The sequence below is a fragment of the Euprymna scolopes genome, chromosome 2, assembly GCF_053919585.1.
Source record: "Euprymna scolopes isolate OS-2025 chromosome 2, ASM5391958v1, whole genome shotgun sequence".
Lineage (NCBI taxonomy): Eukaryota > Metazoa > Mollusca > Cephalopoda > Sepiida > Sepiolidae > Euprymna > Euprymna scolopes.
This window is the reverse complement of record NC_136483.1, coordinates 147,070,024-147,082,147: the sequence shown is the minus strand read 5'-3', so window position 1 is coordinate 147,082,147 and position 12,124 is coordinate 147,070,024. Positions and strand designations below refer to the sequence as shown.

General features: G+C 32.7%; 1 protein-coding gene across 2 annotated transcripts in view; it reads left to right on the top strand.

Moving 5' to 3' along the window:
* LOC145297325 (protein phosphatase 1G-like) overlaps positions 1 to 12,124 on the top strand; it is a 34,369-nt gene that overhangs the window by 607 nt on the left and 21,638 nt on the right. For both annotated transcript variants that reach the window (XM_080143334.1, XM_080143335.1), the window contains exon 2: positions 8,124 to 8,199. In XM_080143334.1, coding sequence (XP_079999460.1) covers positions 8,124 to 8,199 — 76 coding nt within the window. The remainder of the gene's footprint in view (positions 1 to 8,123; positions 8,200 to 12,124) is intronic.

Sequence of the window (12,124 nt, the reverse complement as noted above, 5' to 3'; positions counted from 1 at the left end):
CAGTATCGTAACCTAGAAAACTAGTTTCTATTCGACAGTTTAAATGCCCTCAAATTCCTTTTAATAAAGGATTACAAAGTAAAATAAAAATACTTTTTTCAACTCTTAACAAAAGATTAAAATCACTGACTTATTTACGGAGAAATGGAAATGCATTTTGGTAGATTTAATTTCATTTACTTAAATGATTTTTTTTTTTTTCGTTTTGATACTTTACGATATTGCATTTTTTATTTGTTTAAGTAAATAATCGATCAATAAATGAATAAAAAAAAATGGAAGTCGCGTAGGAACAGACCTGAGAAGTGGTCACACGAGCTTCTCTGCCTGTATTCGGTCGATAATTTCCTATTTAAAAGGGATATTTTGTGAATTGTGTGTGTGTAGCCAAGACCGTTGTTTTAATAGTTACACGGCAGAGAAATGAATTTTCAAATTCATTTTGTCGATAAGGAAATTCTGAGAATGTTACGCACATGGCATTTTTTTTTTCTTTTCATTTATTCTAATCCAATTTCTCATTCTGTTAATGATGGCGACTGTATGTTAAATTTTAACTGAACCAATAAACAATTCAAATTCTGTTCAAGTACTAAAAAAAAAAAACTTCCAAAAAATACTAGTGCGTTTGGGAGTGCTTTATTTTTGTCTTATATGTTTAGAAACGAGTTCTTTTCATGATTAGTATAGGAGTGTGTGGCCTATATATAATACATTTTAATCTTTTGCTCAAGGTAGGTGACATTAAGCTATGAAAATTGTCGAACAGGTCGACATTCCCCGATAGGTGCACCCACTGTTTTAATCACGTAAATTAGAGTAATAGGTTTCGTACAAGATAATCCCTAGTGATAGCCTTGGTACTTGTGCAGAAAAGGTACCGTACTGAAATAATAACGTTAGGGTATGTTGTTTTACAATCCACATATTTGAAAATGTAAAAAAATAAAATATATAAACAAATGTTACCATAGGCGACATAGATTGTTAGTCTTCTAGCGGGATAAGTTTTTAGTGTAAAATGTTTGTTCGGCTTGAAAAACAATATCGACCGGTACACGAGCACAAGGTAAAATGACCGCAGCCATTTTTTTCTCTCTCTCTCTCTCTCTCTCTCTCTCTCGTGTTCGTGTACCGTTGTACCGGTTGAAATTACTTGTTTTTAGAGTCGATTAAACACTTTATATTAGGTTAACAAAAACTACAAGCTGTCCCAGCTAGACAGAAGAGTAACCTATCTTGCATATGGTAACATTTATTTGTCATATATTTGATCTTAACACTTTTTCGAATCTGTGGATTATAAAACATGCCCTCGTGGGGGGGGGGGTACTAAGATTCGAAAAGGTTAAAAAAAAAACAAACAAATATATAACAAATAAATGTTATCAAAGGCAATGAAAGTTACTTTTCTTCCTAACTGGATCAGTTTTTAGTGTTTTTGTAAAATGTTTATTCGGTTCGAGAAACGAGTAATGTTGCTGCCGGTGAACCAGAAAAAAATGGCCGCGGTGTCTTTAAAAATTTGATAATCACTTCAAAACGAAAAATAAAACAAAATGGTCTTAGAAACCCACCCAACTGGTTAGGTTTCTAACACCATTAAAAATGGGGTCCATGTCAAAGTTATATAATTTAAAGAAATCTCGATTATCTCCCTTTTCGACCCCTGTTCGCGCTTACTGGTTTTCTGCGAAAAATGGGAGGGTATAAAGGGAAATAACCGAATGATATTTTCCGTTTCTGAAACAACTTTCATGGTTTAGACATTTATTACTTTAGACAACAAACCGAAAAAAAAGTAAATAAATGTTACCAAAATAAATATAAGTTACTCAGCTACCTACCTGGATAAGCTTCTTTTAAATACTGAAAGAAATCCACCCAATAAATGTCACGGTGACATTTATTGCATGGATTTATCAGCATTTTGTTTCATTTTCTAGTTTTGAGCGATTGTGGAGACTCCCTCTCCCCCCCCCCCCATTTCATGTCGGTCAAACTTAGCAACCAGGCACTACATGTTTTTCGAAATAAACGCTTTAACATAAGTTAAAGCACAAAATCTAGCAATAAGAGTAACATATCTTGCCTATTTGATCAAATCTATTTATATAGTTTCTTTACCACATTTTCGGTTGTCTATAATAAAAATACCCCATAGTTTTGATTAAATCTAAACTGTTTGGAAAATCCAGTGCTTGTTAAGATACTTGACAGATCGATTTTTTTTTTAAATATGTCGTTTTAAGCAAAAACAATATCATGTACTTATCATAGTAATATATCAAAAAATTACGAAATTTCATTACGTAGTTGGTCACTAGCAGTGCCAGAAATCCTCATTAAAAATTTGTGGTAAACACTAGAATATTTAGACTTACTGTCTTTTGAAGCTTATAACTTTTTGAAAAATGTAATTCAAACCCTTTTTTTTTTTTTTTTATGAAAGGAGCAAAGACCAAATTTAATAAAAATAACAGGTTTAATAGCAAATTATGCAATATTTGTTTTTTCTTTTTAATCGGTTTTCTTTAAAAAAGATTTAAAGAAAATCAACGAAACTTTACTTACTTCGATTATAAAAAAACATAAATTCGAAAAAATCACTTACCTATAAAAAAAATACTATTCAATGACTACTTCCATTGTTCATTAAGAATTTATCCATATTTATACTTTTATTCCATGTCCTTTTTAAATAAAATACTTTTTTAAAGGATTACAAAAAAAAAAACACGAACTCAGATTTTTTTCATTGTTTAAATAAAGGGAGACAAATCTGATCCTCCCTTCCCCCGCATTCATCTTCCGGTGGCTTCTAAGGGCAATAATTAATGTCTCTTTCTATTGCGTGCTGTTAACCAAAATTAGTATTTTTGGGCCTCTGTAGGTGGAAAATTGCGGTTAAACAAAAGACCCAGTCGACCGACTTTTTTATTATTATTATTATTCTCTTAATGAAATACACAAGTTTTTGATTAATGTATTTTATTTCTACTTTATCGAGTGAATTTTTTTTAATATCTAAAAAAAGAAAACATTGAAATAGAAAAAATTGTCGTCAGCGTCCGATATTTACTTGACAATATAAGTATAACATGAGCTTTCATTAAAAAAAAAAAGTGTTTTACACTTTCGACTTTACAGGTAAATTTCCAAAAAAACATTTTTTTTTTTTTTTTTTTTTTTTGTAATTAGAGTATTTTATTTATGGACCTTTTATCTTCAATTTGTGATATATAAAACTTTGGTACGTAAATTATTTAAATTTTAATAGACATTTCAAAATGGAGGGGGTGATTTTAAAAAAAAAAAAAAAAAAGTTTGTCTAAAATATTATATTTGGTTTATTGGAAAGAGCATAAAATTTCACATTGACCCTGAAAATATTGTAAAAATTGAACCTATAGAAAAATTTTGATAGATTTTTTAAAGTTTAAAAATTGAAAAATATTTAACTCGTAAAATTCAATTGATTTCATTACGTAAAAAAAATGCCGCATGAAAGCGCGCTGGCTCTTTGTAAACACTGTTTTTTAAAAAATAAAAAATATTTCTATTATTTCTTAAACAACTTTAATAGTTTATTTTGGAAGTATATTCCATAAAGAAAATAAACAACCCACTTTAAAAAGAGAAATTACAAGTTTTTTTTATATTTTATTCGCATTTTTTTGTTAGGGGTGTCAAAAATTCCCCCAAAATTCTGATACACCTAGTCCATCGCTAGTTTATAAACAACAAATTGTGCAGCCATGAACAATCTAAAATATTCATTCCAAGTTATGCCCCCTGTGTGTAGACTCTTACTGTCTACTTTATAACGTCTAAGAAAAATGCTATTTCTTTTCCAATTTTCTATTAAAATTACTTTTAACTATAAATAACTTTCTACTCTATGAATCATACTTGTATATTACTCATAGCCAAATTGAATATTGAAATGCTAATATCTTTGGTTCTGTGCGACAAAAGTATGTGAAAATTTGCAGGCTTTTTGAAGATTATAATACTATTCTATAGTTAAAATTTTATGACAGTTGGTAATAAAGAACCTATATTTACAAACCAATAAAATGTCAAAATTTGCCTACATTTGTATATATAGCGTCTTGGCAGATTTACTTCAGTTTTGCTGCTTTGGGGTGAATTTTGCTATGGGTTGTTTTTTTTTCTTGCCAGGCTATTAATATAGATGTACCATCTGTTTTGGCAATTTTATAAGTTCCAAATCTCAGCAACTATTGATCAGAATTCAACAAATGAAAGCTTGTTGGAAAGGTAATGACCTGAATTGTGTATTGGGCTAGGTGACATTTGTCCTTAAGGTCACACATTAAGAGGATCATCCATCATCCAGAGCCTATGCTGTGATTTCACATCTTGCGGTAGAGGTAGATGTCTTAAAGCTCGGAAGCGTTCAGGGTCTGGCTTTACAACTCCCGATGACACTTCATACCCTAAGAGGGTGATTTTTCTCTATTCGTATAATGCTTTTGTTCTCATTGAGACTTATTTTGTGTTTCTTGGCAACATCTAAGAAGTGATTAAGATTTTCATGTTCTTTCATAGTACGACCACATATAATGATGTTATCGACTTATGCAAAAGTGTCGGTGATCTTCTCCTGTTTTATTAGGTTGTCTATAGACAGTTGGGAGCATGATACGCCGTTTGTTACACCGAATGGAATGCTGCATAATTGGTATAGGTTCCCATAGGCTTCGAAGGCTGTGAATTTCTTCTCCTCTTCTAGTATCGGTATCTAATGATACGCATTCCGTAAGTCAAGGGTAGTAAAGACGGAATAATGAGCAATTTTGTGGACTAGATCATCGATTCTTGGTAAAGGGTAAGCATCAAGGTAATTGAACCGATTGATGATCTGGCTGTAATCAATGACAAGGCGCTTCTTGTATCGGTCATTAGTGGTTACTAGTACCTGTGCTCTCCAGAGAGAGCGAGAGGGTTTGATAACACCATCTTTTAGATTTTGAATTTCAGCTTGAATAAACTGTTGATTGGTCGGTGAGTGACTTCTGGATTTTGTAGCAATGGGCTTGCAAGCAGGTGCTAAATGTTCAAATAATGGTGGGAAATAATACGGGATGTCAATACGGCGCATTCTACTTTGGAATGTAGTTTGAGAAAGTCATGTCCAAGTAAGACATCTAGGCAGAGGGAAGAGAGGACTGAAAGTTTAAAACGTGGGTATGTAGATCCTTCATATAATGTCACATAGTAGTGACCTAAAGTGTTGCTTGACAAGTCTGTGCATGCCATTGATATCTTCCTGCAGTTTGCTTTGGCCGGCCATATTTATGGATAATGTTTGATGATATATAGCTTTCTGAGCTACCAGTATCCACAAGGGCTTTTAGGATTATCCCATTCACGGAAAGTTTGATTATAGCTTTCAATAGGCAATCGGGTGATGCAGCAGTTACTATGGACGTGATTGATGGTTCGCAGACAGAGGCTACTTTCCTAGGGATGCGGCTTGATCGACAGACTAGCTGAAAATGCCCCTCCGGCCACAACTATTACAAACTGCATTACAAGCAGGACACTTAATGCATGGATGTCGTTGATTACCACAGAAGAAGCACTTCTCTCCAGTCGCAGCAGAGAGATTTTCTGAAGTAACAGAAACTTCGCCAGACACTGAAGGTTCAGCGGTGGGGCCACATGGTGTGAGGTTGATATAAGATTCTGCTTGTCTCTGGGCTGTTTCTAGCGAATGGGCTAAGTCGGAGGCGTCTTTTAATGTGAGTATTCTCTCTAAGGGTCTTTGCCGGATTGCCTGAGGCGTCGCAGACTGCTGGATCAGTGTTCTTCTGCAGTTACTACCTCGAAGCGACAATCAGCAGTTAGTGAGTCCAGTTTCTGCAAGAAGTCACCAATAGTTTCACCTGTTTTTAGTTTTTAGCAGTTGCCAGAAGATGCCTAGAATGTACGATATTTGAGGGTTTTACAAAATCAGATTGGAGTTTTGAGATGGCAGCTTCATAAGAGTCACAATTTGCTATTAGTTTGTGTACTAGATGGGAAATATAGTTAATAACGAAATTCAGTTTGGCAGTTGATTGCGTTTAGGAAATTGTTAAATGTGCGCAGCCAATGTGTTCAATGGTCTGAAGAATCGGGCACTGAAGAGCTACCATCGAAGTGCTGTGGCTTCAAGAACTGGTCCATTTTAAGTCAGATTTCTTGATAAATAAATTGTAGTGAGGACAACATGGAAGGTGAATTATAACCTGTGAACATGGCTTTATTCATCAAGAAGTACAGGTATATAGGCTGTAACAAAAGGAAAGAGAATTGTTAAAAGCATGCAAAACCATGAACGATGTTAATAATGACATAGATTATAAGTTGAGAAGTGGCCTCACACATTCTCATTTTTATAGATATGTTAGCAGGTCGCCTAGCATTGCCCAGTCATAATAAAATATGCATATTATAATTAATACAGAAACTGAGGCGTGCATATGAGTTTTTTTTTTTTTTTTTTTTTTTTTTTTTTTTTTTTTCTCAAAACAGTTCGCTTCTTGTAAGTAAAAAAAAAAAATACTCAAGCTAAGATCCAAACCAAAACCTAAAGACAGCAAGTCAAATACAATAACCATTAGGCCAGCTTGACATGACCCTGAAAAAGTGTTTGTAAACCTACTTATTTTTAACATAAAGAATCTGTCAGGTAAACGATTCACGCATCCGCATTCATGAAACAGCAAACATAAAAATCTGATGACACCCTCCCATCCCCCACATAAAAATTTTAAAATTTTGACCCCTTAGTAGCTTTTCCCCCAGATGAAAACCGATTAAATAGCTTTCCACATGTCTGAATACCATAATATACCAAGTTTCAAGTCTGTAGATCAAAAATTTAAGTATATAGGTTGAGAATTGTTCTCACACACGCACACATATCACTTTTATAGATATATAGATAGATATGTCTGAAGTTATTGTACATTCACACAACATTCCCCTTTGTTTTTTTTCTATGTCTGCTCTCTCTCCATTTAAATGTTAACATTACTTCAGTGTTGTAGTTTCGAGTTTTTTTATCAAAGTTACTGGGTTTATAGTAAAACCTTAACGTTTTAAGTTATTATACAAAGCAAAACAGTTTGTATACCTCAAACCAAAATTTCTTTTCATTATATCTTTAAAAAAAAACTTAATGTTTGTGCATAAATCTTTGCAAAACATACCAAATTAAGTTTGTTTGAAATTAGAAAAATTGCTTTGTGTGCTCTGCTAACAAAATTAGTCATAATGGAAGCAATAATTATTAAACCAGCTTAAACCATTGGGTAAAATCTCATAAAACTACACAAGAAACGTGCAAAAAATCACACAGAAGTGCAATTTTACCTCTTCATTATAATCGATTAATTTCAACATTTTATCTTAATACTAGCCTGGGTGCCCCAGGCATTTGGAGGTGTATGTTGAGCAAGAAATAAAAAAAATTTTAAAAAATGTTGTAGTAGGCAGGCTGGCTCAAACCCATGACACGAAGGCAGAAAAGAAAGGTGAATAAAAATTTACTGTCTTACCGATGTGCTTACCATGGTTGTGATGTCACATGCGGTCAAAATAACGCCTTTTTAAGCGACGTCGTGAACGCAGGGGTTGAATGACTTGTCAAAAAATGTCAGCAAAAAAATCAACCCTCTCTTAAGAAAAGTGCCCAGTTGAGGGTGAAGGAATTAATGTTTTGGCCAATTTTTCGATAGTAAAATCAAGGGCAGACAACTGCTTTTTTTTAATTTTATTTTTTTTGTAAGAAGGGTCATATTATACAAGTTAAAAACAAAATTTGAAGACTATTAAAATGGCTTTGGCCTTCACTTATCTGTAAAAAAAAAAAAAAAAAAATGGCAAATTTTTTTTTTTTCGAAAATAAAAAAAATATTTGATCAATTTTGGTGAATTTTGGAATTTACCATCTTCATTCCATAAGTAGGTACACAAAGGCTTTGCTTCATTTTTGTTGCCATAAGCGCCAATCTGAATAAGCACCTAATCATTTTATTTGAAAATTTGATTTTATTCATGATTTAAAACCCAGATAATACTGTAATGTCTTTTCTTTCTTTTTTAAGGATGCCCATAACTGTTTGGCAGACTTTGATGAAGACACTAAAACAGCCATGTTAGCAGTGTATGATGGACATGGAGGTAAGACAATTTTTAAGAAAATGTTCACAAAAATGGTTATTTTTTTTATTCCTTGTTTTGTTTCTTGCCTAAATGATCATTAATTGACAAATTAGGTGCATATGACAAGGATCATGAAACAAGCGCCCAAGGTTGGTATGTGTGTATTGTAAAAAGTCACCAACACTTGAACTCTAAACCTGACTGATAGAAAATGAAAAGGTGGCATGTGCAAATTGACACGCGGTCGAATTTGAGCATCTAAAAAGTTGGTATTTCTTTCATTGGCAATAACTTTTTTTTGTTGATTTGGAGTCGTTTGAATGTATGGTAAATTCGCGTGTCAGTGGGAAGGAAAAAAGACGGATTTTCTATGAACGGCACGTCAAAACAAGAAAAGAAAAAGGTCGTTTTTGCTTATGCCTATCACCAGAGAGCCCATTCCTCTCTCTAGACATGCACATGCATAACTTGAGCTGGTGTAAGGAAAATAACTGAAAAAAAAAAAATCGGTTGCTTCCCTTTACATGATTACATTGAACCCTTTTCTTATGCAGTTATTTCCCTTAATATGGGAAGTTGCCACCTTTTAAAGAACTAAAATATCTTTTGCATACCTGAAAGTGATTTTAAAAGAAAACAAAATTTAAAACTAGCAGATCTAAAAATTATTCAATATCTATTTAATTACTTTCAAATAAGTTAACTTTTCTTTCTTTTTTTTGGGGAGGGGGGCAAACATTTAATGGTATTTAGCAGTTCAAAGGAAAACTTAAACATTTCAGTTCATCATTAACGTTTCCTGTATGATACACTTGCACATGTGGTTGGGTGATAGTCATTATGATATCAGACGAGATTCGTCATTGACCACATAGTCTATACACTCGGTTCAATCCCGATGTGCAGCCATGATAATGTGTCTAACTAGCTTGGATAGACAGGCACCTCCAAATAAAAGGACAAAGTTGTTTGGTTAACGATTTTTATTATTGGTGTTAACGTTGCACCATTCATAGTTTGTATGCTATACAGTACTAGCAGGGCTACCCGGCATTGTTTGGAAGCAAAAGTATGAAATAACTTCTATCCCTGTCTTTTTCTCTATCCTCTTATCTGAGCCCATTCCTCTCTCTAGACATGCACATGCATAAATTAAGCCGGTGTAAGGAAAATAACTGAAAAAAAAATCAGTTGCTTCCCTTTACATGATCACATTAAATTATACAAATGGGCATTCATGCTTGTTGAGATGGTTGACAGATCAATTTTTTAAATATGAAATATGTGTTAAGTCAAAACAGCTGTACTTAATTTTTGTGTCGAAAATAGTAATATATCCAAAAATTACAAAAATTCATCAAGTAGAACAGCTGCAATTGTTTTTAGTTTTTAAAAAAGTCTATCACTATCGGCTAAAATAAATCCTCAGTCATTACATTTGCATAAAGGGAGGTAAGTATGCCCCCTGTATTCGCACTCTTCGAGGTGTTTACATGTAGGGGAAATACAATTTCCCTCAATTTTCCATAAATTTACTTTTAACTATAAATAATTTTCTAATCAATGAAATTTTGTAATTTTTTGTTTAATATATTACTACTTTTGACATGACAAGTAAGTACTGATGTTTTTTTTGCTTAAAACATATTTTTAAAAAATGGATATGTCAACTTTATCTTAACAAGCACCTGGGCATTTGACCCTCCCCAAATAATGAATCTTTTGAGTGAGTGTTGTGTATTTTTCAAGTTTTAGCTGAACATGCACACAAATATTAGCCCTTTATATAATAGACCAGCCTGGTTGCCCGGGTGTTTGGAGGTATATGTTGAGCAAAAAAAAAAAAATGTGGTAGTAGGCAGGCAGGCTTGAACCAGTGATGCGAAGGCAGAAAAGAAAATCTGACATTTTACCGTTACTCCATGACGTGACCGGAAGTTCGGAACGTTAAAATTAGGCAAAATCAATCCAACCACTTGCAAAAAATCTAAAAAAAATTTTTTTTTTTTTTTTTTTTTTTTAAACCTTGTAGAAAACTGCCCGGTTGAGGGTGAAAGAATTAATGTTTTGGGCCAATTTTTCAATATTTATCATTAGACGTCTAACTTCAAAATGATACCAATCTCGTGAAAATCCGTCGCCTTTGTCAAGTTTTAGGCAGACATGTATACATACGTACATTTTAAACAAACAGGTGAGATTTATATTATAGAAGAGCTACTAATCAAATCATTTTCATTTATTTAGCTGTACAAAAAAAGGACTTGTAACAGTGAACATCTCGGTCTGGTCAGAGCCTTAATGGTCTAGTGCCTAGCTAGTTTTTTCCTTTTCTCTCAGGCCTAGCAACTTCCATAGATAGTTTGTGTTTTTATATTGTCCCAAAATTTGTCGTGCTCCTGAAATTTCTATACGATCCAAGGAAATGCCGTATTTTTGACGTAATACATCTCTGCATAGAAAGTGATTATTTTTGATCGACGAATCCTGTTTTCTATACAGGGTGGTCGCATCTGGTTAAAATAACACTAAAATATGCAAATGTGCACAGTTTTGTGTGCATTATTTTTCATCGGTTTATTGACGTTTAATGCAACCGTGCCAAAATTTGCACTTTAGATCAAACAGCAATTTCTTGCTTGATTCTGACCACATCTGCAAAATACATGGTTAGAAAGTGTATAAAATGTTGTTTTTTTTTGTGTGAATATTATGTTAGAATTTCCATTTTGAAAATAAAATAAACATAAAAACTTAACTAATTAAGAATGTGCTAAGCTTATTTTAAAAAAAAAATTTTTTTAATTGATTATCAGAATATGGAATTCGATAATTTTCTTTTTGTTGGCAATTATATATATATATATATATATATATACACACACACACACACACACAACCACAACAGTATTTAAAGAGCAAATGTAGAGCTCTATAGCCTTTATGAGCAATCATCTGTAGATAGTGTCTTCAAAAAAAGAAAAAAAAAAAAGATCACTAGTCTTAATCACCTCACCAGGAGGGCATGGTGTGTGTGTGTGTAGGGGGTGGGGGCTATAAAAAAATGTATCTCGGTTGAAGAAATGGCTTCCAAAGAAATCTGACCAAAGTTTGGAAGTCAGTTTCTAAAAGCTGCTACATGCCAGCAAGTAAAATAGCCCTTAAACCAAATATGATTAATACAACCTTTAATCACGTATTATATAGCTTATAGTCTAAGAGTACATGATTGGCATTTTTTTATGTTTCTAGTATAAATATATTTGTTATATCAATATTTAAGTATGACACCGGCCAAAGAAGCATTAGAATTTTCAGAGTTTCAGAGGAGCCATGTTATAAGTTAATATGAAGCTGGACTTAATCAGCGTCAGATTATCTCAAACCTTAGGATTTCACTTTGCGCTGTTAACCAAGTGACTTTTCAGTTCATCATCAATAGAAAATATTATCTTGCTTACCTTTTGTGTGTAAATAAAAAAAGCATGGACAAATGATACCATGATAAAACAGATTAAGTACTTTATTTTATTTTTAAAGCTATTGAAATATGAAAGGCTGCAAGTAAAATATGTTTACACTTTTTTCATAAATTAAAATGCAAATAATGGCTTACAATAAATGATTATATGTTCTGTTTTGATAAATTTGGTACTTTTAAAATGTTTCTTTACATTTTAAGTAGTTGTAAGAAGTCCTATTTTATAAAACCTATGTGAAATGCTTCTGATTAATTTCTATTTCATTTGTTGAAATAAATTCTATGTAAACATGGGAAACAATTTTGGAATAAAGATATCTCGGATGGGTGGGGGTAAAAGTTGTATATTTTTCTTTGTAAGTTTTATTAATTGCTTAATTTCGTTTTATTGATCACCATAAAAAGATAGTATTTGTGGCAAGTAGCATTAACATTAGAACTCTGGTTGCAGAGTCAAAGATT